Source organism: Neofelis nebulosa, chromosome 4, assembly GCF_028018385.1.
Source record: "Neofelis nebulosa isolate mNeoNeb1 chromosome 4, mNeoNeb1.pri, whole genome shotgun sequence".
NCBI lineage: Eukaryota > Metazoa > Chordata > Mammalia > Carnivora > Felidae > Neofelis > Neofelis nebulosa.
Genome location: NC_080785.1, coordinates 149,638,144 through 149,660,121, shown reverse-complemented (window position 1 = coordinate 149,660,121; position 21,978 = coordinate 149,638,144). Strand labels below are relative to the sequence as shown.

Here is a 21,978-nt window from a genome sequence, read left to right as displayed (position 1 = left end):
AGCCGGAGGCGCAGGGCAAGGAGCGGTGCAGGAGTCTGGAGGGAGGCGAGGCCGGGTTGGGAGCGGGAGATCCGGAGTGGGGAGGAACGGAGGAGGGGCTGGGGGCGGGCCGGGGCCAGGGGCGGGGCGGGCCGCGATTGAAAGCGGCCGGGCGAGCGGGCGGACGGAGAGCGCAGAGCTGCCGAGAGAGCGAGCTAGTGAGCGAGAGCTGGAACCCTGCGCCCCCGGCTCCTCTCCGTTTCTCTCCGCGCCGGAGTCGGGCGCGCCAGGTAGGGTAAGCCCGTGGTGCCGCGGCCGCCGCCGACCTTATAGAGCCTGACCCCATGTCCCAGCGTCCCGCGGGCCCTCGAGTTCTGGGGCGCTCGGGCCGGGGCGTCCAGCCAGAGCTCGCCAGGAGCTCTGGGAAGCGGGAAGACAACCCCAGGCGTCCCGCCTTTCTTCCCCAGAGAACGCACGCCCTGCATCACGCTCCTTCGTTCCTCCTCTCCTTACATCCTTTGGTCTGTCTTTCTGTCTGTGCCTCTATCTTTGTGTCAGCCTGCGGGTCTCAATCACTCCTTGCCCAGGCCCCCTGGCTGCCCGCCTCTGGGATTCTATCTCCCTTCAGGGTATTGTCCCTGTCTGAATTTGGGTCCTGGCCGCCCCTGTGGGAGGCTTGTGGTTTTGACCCGTTTGGACCTCAGCCCCCATCTGGGTCCCTTCCTCATCTGTGTTGGTCTTCATGCTTGCCTCTCTCTCCTGGTTGCCTGGTTGAACTGCTGCTTTCCCGGTACCCACAGGATCCCAGTCTCCTTGCCCTGGCACCAGTGGGAGGTTAACCCTGGGGAGCTGAGGGGCAAAGTGAAGAACCCCAGTCTCTGTGCCAGGACATGGGGTCCTTGAACTAGTGGCTAACCTTATTCAGCCTCAGTTTCCTTCTCCTAGCCTTCCCAAGCCTGCGTGATTGTGAGAGCCTGTGTGGGGTGGGCATCTGGGAGGGTAGCTGGGGCACAAATGATGAAGTGCAGAGTGGAAGAGGGAAGGAGGTGTCCCTGAGGGCCAGGGCCAGGGTGGACAGGATAGGGAAAGGATGAGGATAAGGAGATTAGAGATGGTTCTGAGATGGTTCTGATGCTTGGTTCTGAGCTGAAGAAAACACAGGGGCATAAAGTCTCAAACGGCATTCTATGCAGAGCTGAGGTGCCCAAAAGTCTCACCTTGAGCAATTTTGAGATTTTGACTAGATGAACTGACCCTGTCCCTGGACACACACATATGCTCACATTGACTTTTCCTGTTGACTTAAGACCTGTGGCCACTTCAGTTTCCCTCCCTGGGGCCAACCTCTCTACCTTGCTGTCAAACTCCCAGGGTCTAGAGTCTCTATTACATCCTCAGTCAGGGGCTCTGGGGATGGCTTTTTAAGAACTAGAGGCTAGGACCCTTGGGTGCTCACCCTGGGTTCCAGGCTCTCTAGGAGTTGGAGACTACCCTTCGGAGATTTTTCCTTCCCTCTTCTGTGGTGGTTTCTCAGGCACAATGGCTCATTTCTGGGAATGCAAGATTCAAGATAGAGATTGGACCCCTAAGTTTATATTCTAACCTGGCTCCTGCTGCAAAAGTGTTGACTCTGGGGTCCTGGGAGATTTGTGCAAGTTCTTGGACACTCTTTGATTCACAGCAGGATTGGTGTTAGCTGAGTTCTCCTAACTTATGTCTGGGCCTCTACTCTCTACCTCCCTCCCTCTCTGCTGAGTATGGAATGGGCACAGAGGTCATCTAAAAACCCAGATGAGGGCAAGGCTGAGAAACAGGTCAATGGGTGTCTCAGGAGCTTCTCAGCTTAGTCAGTGATACCACCTCTCCCTGGCTCCCTAGGAAAGTCCCTAGGTGAGGGAATTGGGGACGGCAGAGTCAGAAGGGGTAGCCACTCTCGGGTTCCACCTCTCCCTGTTTGTCTGTCTGTCTCTTTCTCTGCAGGAGCTGGGCCCCTTCTTATCTCTCTTCCTGCCTGTCCTTTCCTGGTCCCTGTTTTCTCCTTTCTTTGCCTTTGCTGCTTCTACCCTCATCCCCTGGAGGCCCAGGTCTGCTGGACCCATCCATCCCCTTTGGGACAATGGGATCACTGCTTGGGCTCCTGGCACTGCTTCTGCTATGGGGCACTGTGGCTGAGGGCCCCGCCAAGAAGGTGCTGACCCTGGAGGGGGACCTGGTCCTGGGTGGGCTGTTCCCGGTACACCAGAAGGGCGGCCTGGCAGAGGAGTGTGGGCCTGTCAATGAGCATCGTGGCATCCAGCGCCTGGAGGCCATGCTTTTTGCACTGGACCGCATCAACCGTGACCCACGCCTGCTGCCGGGTGTGCGCCTGGGCGCGCACATACTCGACAGCTGCTCCAAGGACACACATGCCCTGGAGCAGGCACTCGACTTCGTGCGTGCCTCACTTAGCCGTGGTGCCGATGGCTCACGCCACATCTGCCCCGACGGCTCTTATGCCACCCACGGTGATGCTCCCACTGCCATCACTGGTGTCATTGGCGGCTCCTACAGCGACGTCTCCATTCAGGTATGTGGGGCTGCCCAAATGGGGACTGGGGAGGGAGGCCAGAGGCAGGGGCCCAGAATTCCCTTTGTGCAGGGGCTCTAGGCTGCCATGTATTAGAAGGGGGGCGAGGAGCTTCCTTTAAGTAGCTTTTTACAGAATACCAAGAAAGTCCCCTGTCACATGATGCAGGCTGACTTTTAGAAATTGTATAAGGAAAACATCCCACTTGCATCACATACACACACACAGCTGATGTTAAAGAGTCCTAAGAAGCTTAATAGCCAGGCCTCTTGGATCAGAACCCCAGGTGTGAATCCTGGCTCCCAGACATACTATGTGACACTGGGTGCTATTTCTCTCTTCTGTGCCTCAGTTTCCTCCTTACAGAACAGGACTCATAACACTTGCCACTCTTAAGGTTGCGGTGGAAATTTAATGAGGTAATACATGCAAAGCTTGTGTCAGAGGCATAATCAATATTAACTGCTATTGTTATTAACCCATTTTACAGATGAGGAAACTGAGGCTTGAAGAGTGGCAGGCACTGGCAAAGTGGAGACATTCACCTAGAGCTCACAGCCAAGGGCCTCCAACTCTGTCAGATCACCTCTCCATGGACTAGAAAGGGGTGAAAGATAGAAGCCAGGAGCATCCCAGAGAAGAGAAACAGGGATGGGGACCCCGGAGGAAGAGAAGCAGAATGGGTGAAGTGGGGGGAGGGTCCCTTAGGGTCTTTGGGGGGACAGGATTTGCAGGGGTGGGAAGGTAAGGGAATGAGACCCTCCCTCCTGCTTTCTCACAGACTGGCCCAGCTGATATCGTGGGCATGCGTGGCTGCTTTAGCCCATGTGGGACCCTCCCCCTCCCTGACTGGGTCCCACCTCTTGCCTGGACACTTACCTGCCTGGTGCCCAGAATAGGTTGCCGGAAGATGAGGCCAGAACTGGGATCAGGATTAGAATTTGCACAGAGGGCCTTGGCTGGGGCTTCAGCTTCCTTTACAAGGCCAGCTAAGGGCACTGCAGTCAGAGGCAGGGCCAGGACCCCTGACCTGGCACACTTAATCAGGAGAAATGAAGCAGGAGTCTGAACTGTGGAGGCAGCTTCTGACCTGGGATGGGGGAGGCCTCCTCATCCTCTTACTGCAGGAAGTGAGTTACCTGTTCTGCTAGTCCCAGCTGCTGGAGGTGGCCAGTAGCAACTTGGACAGGTATGGCTGTGCTGGCACCCACATCTGCCATATCCCACCTGCTGATGCTTTCAGGGGCCTCCAGGGTGCTTTCCCAGCATCCACCCTCTCCACAGTTCTTAGGGCTCCATGCATTCATCTCCAGTCCAGTTACTTTCCTCCCACCCCAAGCTGCCTGCCTCCTGTACCAGGGCCCACACTTCAACATTGGTCTGCTTTTTCCTTGTCTGAGTCAAAACAAGGCCCAGCCCTTCATCTTAGGCTGAACCTGCCTGTTAATAATTCCTCCTCATTTCAGCCCCATCTCTCCTGCCCAAACCCCTATCATCTTCCTTTTGCCCGGCACTGTGACCTCACATGCATTTTCATTTTTCCCTCCTCAGCAGCCTCATCAGGCAGGAATGAGAAACTGAGGCTCAGGGAGGTTTGCTAACTTGCCCAGGGACACAGAGGCAGAAAGTACGAGAGGAGAAGGCATTGAGACTGTCAGAGTAAGAGCCTGTGTCCCAGGTGCAAAGGCAGGACCTACCTCCCACGTGTGGAAACTGGGCCTTGTCCTGCTCTCACCTACCCATCCCACCATGTCCTTGTCTGTCTCCCACTCTAGCGGGCAGGTCCTAGGGACCCAAGGGTAGGAGATGGCCTGCCAGGTGGTCAGCGGTAAGCAGGAAGCCTTGTTTATTTCAAGTTCAGCCATCCGATGGCAGCCAAGATCTGGGTCTCCTTTCCTGAGGAAGCCTTTTCCTTCTTTCTCCATCATTCCATCAGGATGGACTCTGGGGAAAGGTTACCTGCCCCAAATAGGTAGAGAGCCCAAGAGCCCTGAGCATCCCAGCTAGTGGCCTGCCCCCTGCCCTGTGCAGCCAAGTACCAACCTCTCCCAGCCCAAGCTTTGGGCCCTCCCTTGCTTCCCTACTTTTGCTACTGCTCTGCATCTGAAGGGTGACAGTAGAGGGGTCCTGGTGTGGCTCCGGAGCCAGGTGCCTCAGCCCTAGGTCTTCTCTCTCCCAGCCCTTGGGAAGGAGTGGAACACTCCCTACCCCCAGAGGGAAGACACATCAAGACAGGGTATGGGTCTTTGGGGAGAAGCAGACCTCAGGGCTGACTACACAGACACTTGATCCCAAGGTCGAGTAGCTGTGAGAAACACATTTGTCTTTCGAGTTTGACCTGATCTCTGATCTTGGCCCTCTCTACTGGTCCCCCAGGTGGCCAATCTCCTGCGGCTATTTCAGATTCCACAGATCAGCTATGCCTCCACCAGTGCCAAGCTGAGCGACAAGTCCCGCTATGACTACTTTGCCCGCACTGTGCCCCCCGACTTCTTCCAAGCCAAGGCCATGGCCGAGATTCTCCGCTTCTTCAACTGGACATATGTGTCCACTGTGGCATCCGAGGGTGACTATGGTGAGACAGGCATCGAAGCCTTTGAGCTGGAGGCCCGTGCCCGCAACATCTGTGTGGCCACCTCGGAGAAGGTGGGCCGTGCCATGAGCCGCGCAGCTTTCGAAGGCGTGGTGCGAGCCCTACTGCAGAAGCCCAGTGCCCGTGTGGCTGTCCTGTTCACCCGCTCCGAGGACGCACGCGAGCTCCTCGCGGCCACCCGGCGTCTCAACGCCAGCTTCACCTGGGTGGCCAGTGATGGCTGGGGTGCCCTGGAGAGCGTGGTGGCCGGCAGCGAAGGGGCCGCTGAGGGCGCCATCACTATCGAGCTGGCCTCCTATCCCATCAGCGACTTTGCCTCCTACTTCCAGAGCCTGGACCCTTGGAACAACAGCCGGAACCCCTGGTTCCGTGAGTTTTGGGAGCAGAGGTTTGGCTGTAGCTTCCGGCGGCGAGATTGTGCAGCCCATTCGCTGCGCTCCGTGCCCTTTGAGCAAGAGTCCAAGATCATGTTTGTGGTCAACGCAGTGTATGCCATGGCCCATGCACTGCACAACATGCACCGAGCCCTCTGCCCCAACACCACACACCTCTGCGATGCAATGCGGCCTGTCAACGGGCGCCGCCTCTACAAGGACTTCGTGCTCAATGTCAAGTTTGATGGTAATGGGGCTGGCTAGTGTCCAGCAGTTTTCTGGCCTTCAGCAGGCAAGAGGGATCGGGTCTTCAGGTTCCATTACCTGACTAAGAAAACGTAGCCTACGGCAAGTGAGGGAGTCACCCGGGGGTGGGGGAGGGCTGGGATGTGATCCAGGACAAGGATGGCTAGACAGAGGGGACTCCAACTGGAGCCAGGGCTGAGGTTTCACTTTCTGGCCTCATCCTGCACTGAGGGTCTCTAGTTCCTATTTGAACCTTGCTCTCTCTCTCCCTCCTGCCTCTTTATCATGCGGAGAGTAGGGACTGGGGGCCCTCGAGCCCATTCTCAGGCAGCAAAACATCAGTGGGAGTCAGAATAAGGGTGGGTTGAGAGTGAGCATCAGGTGGCACTCTATTTTCTGGGAAAATTCTATTCCTCGTCTTGATTTTTCCATTCAAGGTGGCCACAGTCTCTTCATACCAAAATTTATTTTAATAAACGTTCCAGCTTTACGAAAAATGAATGCCTCAGAATCATCACTGTGCTTCAGGAAGCATCACTGTAGGAGCAGTGGGAGGGAGGGAGTGGGGAGCAGTGCCAGGGCCCCCAAAGCCTACTGGCCCAGGGTTAAGATGAATAATAATTCCAATGAGATTTATATTCAGAGTTGTGGGAGAATCAGGGGAGGGGTTAGGATTGGACTCGGGTGCATGAGGTTGCCATCAGAGCAAGGCTCAATTCAGCCCACTGAGCTAGGTAGGATTTATTGGAGGGCTCGAGTTGGATTCTGAGGACTTTGAGGCTGGCTTGAAGGAGCAGGGGTTGCATGGAACCTGCAAGGGACTCCAGGCTGCATCATTCACCATATGGAGCCTTATGCACATCATCTGCTAGTATGAACCCCAACTTCTCACTGGAACCTGGGATGACAGGGGTCCTGCTTCCTCTTGAGCCTGGCTGGGAGATGTGAGGTTCCCGGGTGAGGGGAGATGGGGAAGAGAAGTGCCTTGTGAGCTGCGTGATGAGCGCATCTAAAGTTGGGGTTCAGCTAGCACTGATGTGAGTATTAGGACTAGAGGGGAGAGAGTTGACTTGTCATCAAGAGAATTAAGTGGGACCAGGACTGGACCTGAGGCTGAATTTAGGTGTGAGGGTGTCCGTGTTAAGTCTGGGGGGAGGGCTGCAGTGTGTGTTGTGATAAGGTTGGGGTCTAGGGTCTGGGGTCTGGGTTGGAAGTTACTGGAGACTAGGCATAAAGCTAGGTTTTGGGGAGTCATGGTTGGGCGTTGGTGTGGACATTAGGTCTGTGGAGATGCCTGGGCTTTGAGGTTGAGGTTTTATTTGGAGTTTAGAGTTGAGATTTGTTGTAGCCTCTCATTTAGAACAATGGCTGGGGTTAAGTCCAGCTTTAGTGTTGGGATGGGGCTCAGAAGGACAAGGAGTGGCCTCAGGTCGGGGTCTGGGTTCCATGTTAGGGTGAGGGTGGAGGTCACATCAAGACTACCCACCAATCCAACCTTCTCTTCCCTCCCCAATTCCAGCCCCCTTCCGCCCAGCTGACACACACAATGAAGTCCGCTTCGACCGCTTTGGTGATGGTATTGGTCGCTACAACATCTTCACCTACCTGCGGGCAGGCAGTGGGCGCTATCGCTACCAGAAGGTGGGCTACTGGGCCGAAGGCCTGACCCTGGACACCAGCCTCATCCCATGGGCCTCGCCCTTGGCCGGCCCCCTGCCCACGTCTCGCTGCAGTGAGCCCTGTCTCCAGAATGAGGTGAAGAGTGTGCAGCCAGGGGAGGTCTGCTGCTGGCTCTGCATCCCCTGCCAGCCTTACGAGTACCGGCTGGACGAGTTCACTTGTGCTGACTGTGGCCTGGGCTACTGGCCCAACGCCAGCCTGACTGGCTGCTTTGAGCTGCCCCAGGAGTACATCCGCTGGGGTGATGCTTGGGCCGTGGGACCAGTCACCATCGCCTGCCTAGGCGCCCTGGCCACCCTCTTCGTGCTGGGTGTCTTTGTGCGGCACAATGCCACCCCAGTGGTTAAGGCCTCAGGCCGAGAGCTCTGCTACATCCTGCTGGGCGGTGTCTTCCTCTGCTACTGCATGACCTTCATCTTCATTGCCAAGCCATCCACGGTTGTGTGCACCCTACGGCGCCTTGGTTTGGGCACCGCCTTCTCTGTCTGCTACTCAGCTCTGCTCACCAAGACCAATCGCATCGCGCGCATCTTCGGTGGGGCCCGGGAGGGAGCCCAGCGGCCACGCTTCATCAGTCCTGCCTCACAGGTGGCCATCTGCCTGGCGCTTATCTCGGGCCAGCTGCTCATTGTGGCTGCCTGGCTGGTGGTGGAAGCACCGGGCACCGGCAAGGAGACAGCCCCGGAGCGGCGGGAGGTGGTGACATTGCGCTGCAACCATCGAGATGCAAGCATGCTGGGCTCACTGGCCTACAACGTGCTCCTCATCGCGCTCTGCACGCTCTATGCCTTCAAAACCCGCAAGTGCCCCGAGAACTTCAATGAGGCCAAATTCATAGGCTTTACCATGTACACCACCTGCATCATCTGGCTGGCCTTCCTGCCCATCTTCTATGTCACCTCCAGTGACTACCGGGTGAGCCACCTGCCACAGAGTGGCAGCGGGGTTGGGGGTGGGTCCTGGACCTCTTGTTTCCTGGTGTCTCATTTACTCTTCTGATAACTCTGAGGCTCCAATAGGCTGAAAGCTCACCCAGCTTGCAGTGGCCCAGTTGGGACTGGATCCCAGGGGAAGGTGGGAAGGTTGAGTGGGGACTAAGACAATGGACAAGGAGGTGGAGGAGTTAGAGCTGAGGTTTCAGGACTCAGATGTCACCCCCTAAGCTCGAGGAGAGGCATGGACTGAAATATGTCCAGATGGGCAGATGCTCTGCCCTGCTCCATGGAGGGGTTGGCTGCAGAAGGGGACACTTGGTTTCTGCTCTTGGGTAGCTCCTGGGCTAGTGGGTGGGTGACCAGGGGATCAACTAAAGAACTAAGTCAGGAAATGTTGTTGACTTGTTTAGGTCCTAGTGAGAGCACAGAAGAGGGAGGTGTGTGTGTGGTGTGTATGTGGTGTGTGTGTGTGTGTGTGTGTGTGTGTGTGTGTGTGTGTGTGTGGAGAGAGAGAGAGAGAGAGAGAGAGAGAGAGAGAGAGAGAAAGAGAGAGAGAATCATGGAGGGCTTCTTGGAAGAGGAGTCCTTGAACTGGGCTCTGCAAGACAGGCAGGTTTCAATAGGTTGGATGGAGAAGGTAGGGAAGGGCAGTCAATACAGAGGCCGATTGGAGCAGAGGGCGTGCATTGACCTCCCTTGTTGAGGAGGGGAGGCACAAACGGTGCAAGATAGGCAGAGGTGAGGGTGGAAAGTGGGAATGGGAATGGTGGGCTATCAGGCCACATGGCCTCAGAGGGTACCATGCTCTGATGCCTCTTGGAGCCTTGCAGTGTAGCACAGTGCCCCTGGAGTTGTGCAGCTCTGGGGTTGAGAGATGAAAGCAGGAAAGGCAGAGAAGCTGAAGCACAGAGCAGTAGGAGATCTAGGGGATAGGGTTGAGGGAGTTTTAAGCAGGTGGAAACTACCCCAGTTGGTGGCTTCCAAGCAAAGTTCCAACTGGCACTGAGTGTCTCATAGGTCTCCTCACCTTCTAGGGGGCCATGGCTGCTTTAAATGGGGGTGGTCAGGGAATGCCTCTCTGCAGAGGTGACAGATGAGCTGTCCTCTAGACAGTAAGAGGATCATCTTGTTGAATCCTCACGACTCTGGAGTAAACTCCGTGGCTCTCCCCATTTTACAGACGAAGAAACGGAGACTCAGGGAGGTTCAATCCCTTGCCTAAGGTCACTCAGCTTGGGAGTGTAGAGCAGGGTCTGAACTGACAATCTTAACAATTAAAGGAGCAGGAAAATCGAGACAAGAGCCCCTGCAAAGGCCCTTTCCCCCAGGACAGAGGTATGGTGGGCAGTGCTGGGGGCCAGGGCGGCTGGGTTTGGCTGTTGTTGCACCTGCTGGGCCACCTGCCTGGTTGGTGGAGGCCAGGGCTGGGGAGGGAATCTGCTCTGACTCAGCCTGCATTTGCATATGATTTGCATTTGCATGCCAATCATAGTTGGCTAAGGACTAACCTGGACACACACACACGCAGTATCCACACATGCACACATGCACACACACACACTCATGCACACACACATACCTGCACGCATATGCATGCAGATACACACTTATACACACACTGGCAGACACACTCCGATGCACACATACATTCCTGCAACCCTGCATGTTCACCCCCCTCAGCTGGAACTTTGATCTCCCTGGGAAGGTGGTTCACGGGCTGACACTGGGACTGTGCCCACCTTCCTAGAAATCCTTTGGGGCTTGGCAAATGGACCAAGACCCAGTGTTGGATGCTTACCATCTCCCCTACTCCCTACCCCTGCAGCCTGACAGGGGTCATGGGGCCAGACTCATCCTTGACTTCACCCATCCCAGGTGCAGACCACCACCATGTGCGTGTCGGTCAGCCTCAGCGGCTCTGTGGTGCTCGGCTGTCTCTTTGCGCCCAAGCTGCACATCATCCTTTTCCAGCCACAGAAGAACGTGGTTAGCCATCGTGCACCCACCAGCCGCTTCAGCAGCGCCGCCACCAGGGCCAGCTCCAGCCTCGGCCAAGGTCAGCATTCACCCTAAGCAGCCTGCTCTCTGCCTCAGCTCCTCAACATGGGGACCACTCTTTGGGTTGCTGGGATTCCTTGGCTGGAGGTGGAGAGCTCCTTAGATGAGGCTGGATAGGAGAGGGAGGGGTGAAGGCGGGAAACTTCCCTCCACACTCCTGCTTGCCCTGCTGTCTGCCTCTGTGAAGGACCTGAGGGTTGGCCCCAATCTCTGACTTCCTTTCCTAGGGTCTGGCTCCCAGTTTGTCCCCACCGTTTGCAACGGCCGTGAGGTGGTAGATTCAACAACATCGTCGCTTTGAAGACCCCACATTCCTGCCCCCACACAGCTGCTCCCTGGAATCCGGTGCACCCCCACATCCAGGGCCAGGAGGAAGTCAGCTGGAGCATTGCAATAACCCCAACCCCATGCCCGCCCCCGCAGCCACTTACCTACCTACTTATTCCAACCCTTCAGAGTCAGAAGTCAGGGTCCTTGGCCCGGGAGCCTCTGCAGCAGCCACCAACTGTCCTCGCAGCATGTCCCCTCCTTGCTAGGCCCAGGCAGGACTCAGAAGGGAGCAAGCCAGGATCTACTCTGCCCTGGAACAGGATGGCCGAGGACCACCGGCCCCAATCCCCAATCAGCAAAGGTGCTTCCAGCCCCACCCTTCCCTCCTTCTAGGGCCTTTTTAATTTTTTACATAAGTTATTCTGGGATGGGGAGGGGGATTATTGTGGGGGCCATCCCTCCCTGTGCATAGTAGTTTGTCCTGTGGTTTATTTTGTATTACCTGTAAATAAAGTGTCTTTATTTAAAAAAAAAAAAATCACTCGTTGCCTTTGACCCAGGGAGACCCCTCATGCCCTCCACAGCCGCCCAACCTTCCTTTCCATAGTATTTGTTGACTCTGATCTGTGCCTGCTCTGTGCCGGATGCTAGGATCTGGCAGCCAGCAAGACAGACCCAGTCCTGCTTGGTTGGGGAGACAGAAGATGAAAAAGCCATCCTCTCTGAAAAGGATCCCCCGCAGAGCAGGGGGGATCTACTGGGATGAGAGCAGGGGGCTTCAAGGGACTCAGGCTCCTCTGACAGCGCAAGGGAGGACCCGGATGGTGTGGGCGGTAGGGCAGGAGGGGCGGCCGACTGTGACCCGTAACTGTGGGCTTTTCCACAGCTGGCCTGCCTGGCACTCGGAAGAGCTACTGGTTAGCACAAAGCCAGGCTGAGCCTTGGTATGGAGGGAACCAAGAGGAGACACAGCTGAACATTGCCTGTTCTGGTACCGTGTACAGAGCCAGAAAGAGCTGGTGTGGAGGGAGGAGATGAAGCAGGAAGGACAGAGCCTGGGCAGTTAGAGAGGTCATCTGCTGTCAGACTGTGAGAGGTGGAAGAAGGGGCCTCCTCCAGTCTCGGAGGAGCTCTCCCCCAACTGCCTGGGTCGTGGGGCCCGGGGCCCTAGGGCATCCTCCCACCCCCGCACTTGCCATCTGGGGCTCACCAGCAGAGGGCGCAGAGGCAGGGTTTCAGGCACAGCGCTCAGCCAGGCAACCGCTGCCCTCCTGTGGCGTAGGGGGGCAGTGGGCACAGAACTCAAACAGGAGCAGAACCTGGCACCTTCTGGGGTGCCCCGGCACTGAGGAGTCTCAGAGGGACAAGGTCTTGTGTTGGGAGATGGGCAGGCCAGGGACATTGGTTGTTTTTAAGTTAATTCATTTGCAGTTACAGGCTAGCAAGGCTGTGGAAATTTGGGTTAACAATTTTAAAAATATAAACAGAAAACAAAACAAAACAACAATTGCAGGAGTGGCTCTTCCTCTCCAGCCAATATCTGAAGTGTAGGAGTGCCACATAACATACAAATGCCTAGTTACATTTGAACGGCATATAAACAATGAATAAATTTTTAGTATAAGTATGTCCCATGCTATATTTGAGACATAATTATACTAAACATTCTGTTGTTTATCTGACATTCAAATTTAACTGGGCATCCTGTATTTTCATTTGCTAATTTTGGCAAGACTACTGGGGTGTCTCTTTTCAGGGTCCCTGGTCTTGAGTGACCCAGGCCTGGGTGCAGCCCCCAGTGGCTGAGCACCGGGGCACTGTATCCCATGGGACCTGTGGTGCTGATCTGTGCTTCCAGTGTGGCCTTTTCTGGATCTTCCTGCAAAACTGGACCCAGGAAGCATTTGCCCACCTTCCCAGCTTCTGGACAGGCCAAGATGTGCTCTGATGTTTTGCACCAGGGGGAGCAACCCTCCTTTCCATGGCTTCAGCTATTTACTTTAAAATGTAATAATAGGGGTGCCTGGGTGGCTCAGTCGGTTAAGTGTCCAACTTCGGCTCAGGTCATGATCTTGCGGTTCGTGAGTTCAAGCCCCGCGTTGGGCTCTGTGCTGACAGCTCAGAGCCTGAAGCCTGCTTCAGATTCTGTGTCTCCCTCTCTCTCTCTGACCCTCCCCCGTTCATGCCCTGTCTCTCTCTGTCTCAAAAATAAATAAACATTAAAAAAATTTTAATATAATAATAATAATAGTTAAAAGTAGTTATTAAAATGGCTCATAACTAAGGAGGTACAAGGAATATTCAGTGAAGAATCACCTTCTGTCCCTGTCACCCATCACCTGGGGGCAGAAGGTGGATGAAGAGTTCCTGAGGGCCAGTCCTCACATCTGCCCACACAGATCCTTCCACCACCACCTCTGCCTTGCCTTCTCCACGCCCACACTGTTGTGGGCAGAGAATCTGCTGGATTTCACTCCTCAACTCTCACATGTTGCTCGGACCAGGCCCTTCCAGCTGCCCCTGCCCCCGCCCTCCCCCTGGTCCTGACCATCCTAGGCTTATGTCCCTGCTGTCCCTGCTCAGTACCACATCCATGTCCCACAAAGCCCTGGTGCCGGAACCAGGTGGGGGCCCAGGGGTCCCTGCTGGGCTGGCCCTGCTTATGTGAGACTTGGAGTCCTCCAAGGAGAGCCCTGCCCTTTCTGGGGCCTGACAGCTGAGATGCCAAACATTTGGGGTTCTCTCCAGCCATAGGGAATTGACTGTCCTTCAGTGTAACCAGCAGTCTGCTTTGCTTGGGCAGCTGTCCTGTGGCTTTGCCCACAGCTCCACCCTACCCTTCTGCCACCCTTTCACCTGTCCCTTGCACTGGTCCTGGGCAAGCTACAGCAGCCTGTCTGGGTGGGCCTGACTCTCTCTCTCTCTCAAGCAGGAGTCCCCGTGGCATGGTCAAGGCCACTCTTTTCATGGCTCCCCCAGTCCTGTCATGGGATCAGGGAGAGTGAGCCCTTTCCAGAGGAGGCCCTTGAGATAGAAAGAATATTGAAATCCAAGAAGCTGGTGATGTATTGAGCAAAGGTGTTGGGGACAAAAAAAAAAAAAAAAAAATAGAGCTGAGGGGAGGACACAGAGCTGGGAAAATGATTCAAGCTGTTCCACATCCCCTGGGTCCTGTGGGGAGACTTGCCCCATGGCTACATTCATACAGAGTTCTTTCTCCATTATCCCCACCCCACCCTGGCTGCTCTTGCCTCCTCCCTTGGGTTCCGGGGTCAGGAGAGGTATAGGGGAAAGGAGGGGTCACTGAGGATCTCAAAACCCTCTGAAAATGTCCCCACCCCAACTTCCTGCAGGAAAAGAAAGGAGCCTGGCCTCCCCACCCATGGGCCAACAGGCCATTGAGCACTAAAGATGGGGTGTCCTCAGTCAGGGGGGGAGGGGCTAGATCTGGGAAAAACAGGGGAAGGAGGTGGGGGACTAAAGGAAAGTGAAAAGCTGGAGGGTGCAAAGGGAGGAGGAGAGAAATGGAGGAAACTGGGAGGAAGACAGTGGCGGGGGGAAGGGGGGTGGCGGGCAGCCAGAGGAGGGAGAAAGTAAAACATGGAAGCTTTAAACCCCAAGGGCTCTCATCAAGAAGGCAGGTTTGTTTATTTGTTTGTTTGTTTGTTTTTTAAAGAAAAATCACTTTATTCTTTCTGTGGAAACAATATACGCTCCCTATAAACAGTTTAAGCATTGTGGAAAAATTAAAAAAAAAAAAAGTATTAGTTCCAGTTGCATGATTCAAATATAACCATCATTAACATTTCTGGTGCAGCATCCTAGACATATTTCCATGCATTTTTTACAGATAGAAGGAGGGATAGAAATACTTTCATAAAAATGGGATCATGCCATATGTCTATTTTCTTAGTGAGGATTTAATTTTACTTGATTCTAATTGAAGAAAATGAATCTGAAAGTAAAACTGAAGAAATTCTTGAACTTCACAGACATTTCTTCACCACACAAGATATGTTCCCCCTGAAAAATCACAGTAGGTTGAAGAAAAGAGAGAGTGACCTTTAGAGGTATACATTTGGCTAGTCTCAGGGAATCTGAGGTGAGTCTGACCTGTGGCCAACGTCACCCCATGAAGGAAAGGACAGTGGGCCCTCCACCACGTACACTGCACCTGTCCCAGGAATTGTTGTCTAAGTTGTCACTGTGCACTGTCGCACTGAGGCAGACGCCCACAGGTTCCAGGTGGCTCACATGGTGTTTGTATTTCAGCCATGCCACACCTGGCCCTCCCATCTCTGCATTCACGTTGGTTCTCATCCCTCAGGTATGGCGGCATGGAAGCTCTGGGATGCTGAGCTCCCTGTAATGAGTCCTTTCTCTGGGCAAAATAAACTGGGTGCTGGGACAGCCTCTTGGTCACAACATCTGAAACTCACTCTGGCGGTCTTTCAGCATCATTATGTTTTTATTAACCACATTTTCCTTATAGGCCATATTGACTGATCCCTTGTTGAGAAATTGAGAACATTAGCATTAGCTAGTAGTTTTACACTGTCCAGTTTTATCTCGTCTAAATTGTTTGGTAACAGTAATTTACTTAGTTATTTCATATTCATTGTTTATCCAAGGCATCCACAGGTTGCTGCCTTCCTCTTCCGCTTCCTCATTCCTGAGTTCAAACTTTTTTTTTTTTAGTTTATTTATTTATTTTGAGAGAGAGAGAGAGAGAGAGAGCACAAGCAGGGGAGGGACAGAGAAAGAGAGGGTGAGAGGGAGAGAGAGAGGATCCCAAGTGGGCTCTGAGCTGCCATTAAGGAGCCCCACACAGGGCTCTGTCTCACAACTGTGAGACCATGACCTGAGCAGAAATCAAGAGTCAGATGCTTAACCAACTGGGCCACCCAGGTGCCCCCTTGAGTTCCAACTTTTGATGTCACTTTTTTTTTTTAATTTTTTTAAAATGTTTATTTTTGAGGGAGAGACAGAGTACAAGAGGAGGAGGGGCAGAGAGAGAGGGAGACACAGAATCTGAAGCAGGCCCCAGGCTCAGCACAGAGCCTGACTGGGGCTCAAACCCACCCACCACAAGATCAGGACCTGAGCCAAAGTCGGACACCCAACTGACTGAGCCACCCAGGTGCCCCTTGATGTCACTTTTAATTGTTGGAATTTTATTAAGTAGTTTTTCTTTTTCATGGAAGGCTTGTGGTCCCCATATTCTGACTTCTTTTATATTTGACAATGTCCTTTCCCCCCCATTTTCCATGAATGTTATTATGAAGATTGTCTTATTAGCTTATTTTACCAAATTTTAATGTAACTCATATATATTTTTTTAATGTTTCATTTATTTTTGAGAGAGGGAGAGAGCACGAGCAGAGGAGGGACAGAGAGAGAGGGGGAAGGACAGAGGATCCAAAGCAGGCTCTGTGCTGACAGCAGAGAGCCTGACTTGGGTCTCAAACCCACAAACTGTGAGATCATGACCTGAGCCGAAGTCAGACACTTAACCAACTGAGCTATCCAGGCGCCCCTTTAATGTAACTCATCTTAATTAAAACATCCCTTTGTCTCTAATGATTACTTCCCCTTTTTGCTATGACAATTTTTTTATCCTTTTAATTAAAATAATATACATTTATTGAGCATTTACTGTGCTCTGGACTGTGTGTGTATAGAAGTGTATAAGAGTACATATTGTACTTAGCTTGTTTCATTTAATCCAGTAGTCATGTTAGGTGCTTTTTATTAATATACCCATTATACAGACATGAAATAAAAGTTTTATTGAAAAATGTATACAATTCATAGAGGTAGATCTCAATGCATTTTTTTCACAAAGTGAACACACCTTTAAACTATCACCCAGATTAGTGATGGAGATATTTTCCTCTTGACTTTGTACTTGAATAAAAATGAACTGGTTTTAGTATTTGGGGGTCCGTGCTCTTTTTTTAAAAAGTTACAACTTCATATTATTTCATTTTTATATAGTTTAAATTTTAAAAGTGTTTGCCTTATAAGAAAATCGTGAGAGACAATACAGAGAGTTCCTACAGGCCCCACACCCAGATTCCTCTATTAGTTTACATTAGTAAATTAGTAACAAATAGTACATGTTTACAATTAATGGGGAAACAGTGGTACCTTCTTATTAACTAAAAATTCATAGCTGATTCAGATTTCCTAGTTTCCCCCTAATACCCTTTTTCTGTTCCAGGATCCCACCCAGGATACCGCTTACGCGCTGTTGGAGGAAGCGGCCTGGGGCACGTGGCCGCTGGCTGCTGAGCCACAAGCTGGATCCGGGCCTCAGGGGCTCCTCGCCCCTCCCCTGTCCCTGGAATGCGCGCAGCCGCCATCCGACTGCGGGAGCCATTTTCAAGCAGGAGGCCTGGAGAGAGCAACGTGGCGCTGAGAACTTCTGAACGGGGCTAAGGCCTCAGATCCTGCAGGGTCAAAGACAAGCCTGGACCAGCCTGTAAGTCGGCTTGCTTCTTAAACCCGCCACCTACCAGTCTGGAGCGCCCTGGCCCTTCCTTCCGTCTCTCCTTGCCCTCCGTGTCCTCGGCCACCAGTTTTCCACCCAACAGGCTCCTCTTTTTTTAATTAAACACACACACACACACACACACACACACACACACACACACACACACACACAAAACTTTTTAGCGGCGTCTGGGTGGCTCAGTCCGTTGAGTGTCCGACTTCGGCTCAGGTCATGATCCCGCGATTGGTGAGTTTGAGCCCGTGTAGGACTCTGTACTGACAGCTGGGAGACTGGAGCCTTCTTGGATTCTGTGTCTCCCCCTCTCTCTGCCCCTCCCCGCTCATACTCTGTCCCTCTCTCAAAAAATAAAAGTAAACATAAAAAAAAAACTTTAAAAAATATCTCTTTTTTCCCCAGTTTTATTGATACAGTCGACCCATATCTCTGTGTATCTCAGGTGTACAGCAGAGTGGTCTGACTTACACATATTGTGCAATGATCACCACAAAAAATTTAGTTAGCATCTGTTATCTCTTGGAGATAAAATGAAAAGAAAAAGCAAAACAAGGAAAAAACCTTTTTTCCTTGTGACAAGAACTCTTGGGATCCACTCTGTTGACTTCCCTGTATAAGCTTGGAGCAGCATAGCTTCAGTCACTACGCGGTAGGGGACATCCCTAGCACTCACTTGTTTTGTCACTGGAGGCCTGTATCTTCGACCACCTTCCTCACGGTCCACACTCTTCCCCTCAAAACTTGGTGGGCATTTCTCTGTTGTCTTCTAGCCTTGAGTGGTTGCTGTAGGGAGATTTGAGGCTTGTCTGATTTTAAAACAAATATTGAGCAGTATTCTGCATACTATAAGATGCACAGATTTTAGGGGTACAATTCTGTGAATTTTGACAAACGTGTACCCTGATGTAAACATCACCCAAATCTAGATATATAACTTTCTCTTTCCTCCTCAAAGATCCCCCTTGCCCCTTTTCCAGTAACTACCACGTCCTCCCAGAGATGACCACTGTTTGATTCTGATCACCATTAACTAGCTTTGCCTAGAACTTTATATAAATAGAGTCATACCATATGTACCCTTTTGTGTCTGACTTTTTTCTCTAAATCTGTTTATGTGATTCATCCATGTTGCTGTGAGAATCGAATCTTTGTTTCTTTTTTATTGCCGAGTAATATTCTGTTGTACAAATACACTGGAATTCCGCTCTCCATTCTCCTGTAGATGTATATTGGATTGTTTCCAATTTTTAAAGCTATTATAAATACATCTACTATGAACACTTTTGAGCAAGCCTTTTTGTAGACATAGGTTTTCAACTTTCTCTAGTAAATGCCTAAGAGTAGAATGGCTGAGTCATAGAGTCAGGGATTTTTAATCTTTATTAGAAATTTCCAAATGGTTTTCTCAAGTGATTATGCCATTAAAAACTGTTTTTTCAACATTTATTCATTTTTGAGAGACAGAGAGAGACAGAGTGTGAGTGGGGTCGGGTCAGAGAGAGAGGGAGACACAGAATCTGAAGTAGGCTCCAGGCTCTGAGCTGTCAGCACAGAGCCTGACGCGGATCTCTAACTCATGGACCACGAGATCATGACCTGAGCTGAGGTCAGACACTTAACCGAATGAGCCACCCAGGCACCCCTTGATTGTGCCATTTTACACCAATATATCCCAGATACTCTTTGCCACTTGCCAGTCCTTTTAACTGTAGTGGGTGTCTAGTGGCATCTTACTCTGTGTGTGTGTGTGTGTGTGTGTGTGTGTGTGTGTGTGTGTGTTTAATGTTCATTTTTAAGAGAGAGCGCGCATGTGCGTGTGCCTGTGAGCTGGGGAAGGGCAGAGAGGGGAACGGAGGATCGGAAGCGGGCTCTGGGATGACAGCAGCAAGCCCAATATGGGGCTGGAACTCACCAACCACAAGATCATGACCTTAGCGGAAGTCAGATACTCAACTGAGCCACGCAGACGCCCCCTTATTATGGTTTTAATTTGTGTTTCTCTGGTGGTAAATTATACTGAGAAGTTTCTCTCCTTCTTTTCAGCTATTCTGTATCTTCTTTTTTGAAGTACTTCAAATCTTTTGCCCATTTTTATTGGGCTATTTTTTTAATACTGTTTTGTAGGAATTCTTTATATGTGCAGGATGAGTTTATTGGATAAATGTATTGTGAACCTTTTCCCTATTCTGTAGCTTTGCTTTTACTTATCTTACTCAGTTAATGAGCAAAGACTTTAATTTTGTTTTTTTATGGTTAGTGCCTTACATTTTTTTTTTAGTATAGTTGACACACAATGTGACATTAATTTCAGGTGTACAGCATAGTGACTCAACTTCTCTATATGTTCTGCTGTGCTCACCACAGGTGTAGCTGCCATCTGTCACCAGACATGCTATTACAGTACCATTGCCTGTACTCCCTATGCTGTGCCTTTTATCCTCGTGACTTATTCATTCCATGACTGGAAGCCTGTATCACGCACTCTTCTTCACCCATTTTGCCCATTCCCCTGCCCCCCTTCCCTCTGGTATATGGTTATTACCTTTATGATCTGTCCAAGAAATCTTTGCCTGCCCCAAGTTTGTGAACATTTTCTCCTGTTTTTTTGGTCTATACTTTTTTTTAAGAGGCAAAACTAATATAACATAAAACTAACCATTTTAAAATTGGCAATTCAGTGGCATTTAATAAATTCACACTGTTACACAATCAACACCTCTCTATAGTTCTGAAACATTTTCATCATCTCAAATAAAACCCTGGACCCATTAAGCAGTTACTCCCCATTCTTCCTTCCTTCAGCCTGTGGCAAATCACCAATCAATCTACTTTCTATCTCTATTGATTTTCCTATTCTGGATATTGGTATAAACGGAATCATGCAGTATGTGATCCTGTGTGTCTGGCTTCTTTCACTTAGCTGATGGTTGGATACCAGACTGTTATCAGATGTATGATTTGTAAATATTCTCTCCTATTCTGTAGGTTGTCTTTTTGCTTTCTTGATAATGTCCTTTGATGCACTCACGTTTTTTATTTCGGTGAAATAATTTATCTATATTCCCTTTTGTTGCTTATGCTTTTGGTGTAACCTAAAAATTCATTGCCAAATCCAAGGTCATGAAGATTTTTACCCCTTGCCTTCTTCTAAGAGTTTTATGGTATTAGCTCTTATATTTAGGTCCTTGATCCATTGTGAGTTAATTTTTATGTACAGTGGGAGGAGTCCAACTTCATTTTTTCCATATGAATAGTCGTCTCAGCACTACATCTATCTGTATGCCTGTACCACACTGATTTGATTACTATAATTTCATAGTAAGTTTTGAAATTGTGAAATGTGAGTACTCTAATTTTGTCCTTTTTTTTTTTCAAAATTGTTTTGACTATTCAATTCCATATGAATTTGAAGATTTGCTTTTTTATTTCTGTAGATAAGACCATTGGAGTTTTGATAGGAATTGTACTGGATTTGTAGCCCACTTTGGGGATTATTGCCATCTTAACAAAATTATTAAGTCTTCCAACCCATGAACACAGGATGTTTTTCTATTTACTTAGATCTTCTATAATTTCTTTCAGCAATATTTTATAGTTTCCATATGTGAGTCTTTCACTTCCCTGAGTAGATTTGTTCCTAGTTACGCTATTCTTTGTGATACTATTGTAAATTATGGAATTGTCTTCTTAATTTCATTTTCAGATTGTTCATTACTGGTGTATAGTAGCACAACTGATTTTTGTGTGTTGGTATTGAATCTGCCACTTTGCTGAATTCATTTCTTACTTCTAGTAGTTTTTTAAAAAAAATTCTTTGGGATGTATTATTTGTGCAATTATGTCACCTGTGAACAGAGATAGCTTTATTCTTTATTTTCCAGTTTGGATGCTTTATTTCCCTTGCCTAATTTCTCTGGTTAGAACTTACAGTACAGTGTTGAAGAACATTGGTGAAAGTGGGCATCCTTGTCTTTATTTCTAATCTTAGGGAGAAAGCTGTGTCTTTTTACCATTGAGTATGATGTTAGCAGGGGCGTTTTCCTAATTGCCCTTTATCATGTTCAGGATCTTCCATTCCTTGTTCTCTGAATGTTTTCATCATGAAAGGATGTTGGATTTTGCCAAAACCTTTCACTGCATCAATGGAGATGTTCGTAGGATTTTTTTCCCCTTTGTTCAATTACATTGAATGGCTTTTGTATGTTGAACCGCCTTAAATCCCAGGGATAAATCTCACTTGGTCATTGTGTACAGTCTTTTTAATATGCTTTTGGATCTGCTTTAGTCGTATATTGTTGAGGATTTTCGCATCTAGATTCATAAGGGATATCGATCTGCAGTTTTCTTTCCTTGTGGCATCCATGCCTGGTTTTGGCATGAGGGTAATATTGGCCTCATAGAATGAGTTAGGAAGTATTCTCTCTTCTGTGTTCTGGAAGAGTTTGGAAAAGGTTGGTGTTAATTTTTTAAATGTCTAGTATAATTCACCAGTAAAGCCACCTGATCCTGACCTTTTCATATCGGGAGGTTTTTGATTAGTGATTCAATCTCTGATAGGTCTATTTCAGATTTTTCTTTGGGGCAGTTTTGATAATTTGTGTGTTTCTATGAATGGGTCCAATTCATCTATATTATCTGATTTGTTGGAGTATAATTGTTCATAGTATACTTAGAATTCTTTTTATTAAAAACCATTTTTTAAGTTTACTTATTTATTTTGAGAGAGAGAAGGAGAGAGAATGAGTGAGTATGAGTGGGAGAAGGGC

The 21,978-nt window shown here is 50.1% G+C and overlaps 1 protein-coding gene across 5 annotated transcripts; it reads left to right on the top strand.

Annotated features, from left to right (window-relative positions):
• Positions 1–128: 128 nt before the first annotated feature.
• Positions 129–11,242, top strand: GRM2 (glutamate metabotropic receptor 2). 5 transcript variants are annotated; one of them, XR_009260901.1, is made up of 6 exons: positions 129–2,545; positions 4,922–5,759; positions 7,278–8,353; positions 9,654–9,708; positions 10,249–10,429; positions 10,659–11,242. XR_009260901.1 is itself a non-coding variant. In XM_058726755.1 (6 exons), exons 2-6 carry the CDS (start codon positions 2,096–2,098, stop codon positions 10,730–10,732), a joined length of 2,619 nt encoding a protein of 872 aa, XP_058582738.1. In that variant the 5' UTR covers positions 159–269; positions 1,960–2,095; the 3' UTR covers positions 10,733–11,239. The 5 variants fall into 5 exon arrangements, 3 of the variants coding, with proteins under 3 accessions (XP_058582739.1, XP_058582737.1, XP_058582738.1); XM_058726755.1 differs by lacking the exon at positions 9,654–9,708 and having other exon boundaries at positions 159–269; positions 1,960–2,545; positions 10,659–11,239; XR_009260902.1 differs by lacking the exon at positions 10,659–11,242 and having other exon boundaries at positions 9,554–9,708; positions 10,249–10,336.
• Positions 11,243–21,978: the final 10,736 nt, after the last annotated feature.

Coding starts and splice junctions, on each gene's coding strand:
- GRM2 (XM_058726754.1), top strand. CDS start 2,096: ATGGGATCACTGCTTGGGCTCCTGGCACTGCTTCTGCTATGGGGCACT. Junction 2,546..4,921: donor ACAGCGACGTCTCCATTCAG/GTATGTGGGGCT, acceptor CTGGTCCCCCAG/GTGGCCAATCTCCTGCGGCT. Junction 8,354..10,248: donor TCACCTCCAGTGACTACCGG/GTGAGCCACCTG, acceptor CACCCATCCCAG/GTGCAGACCACCACCATGTG.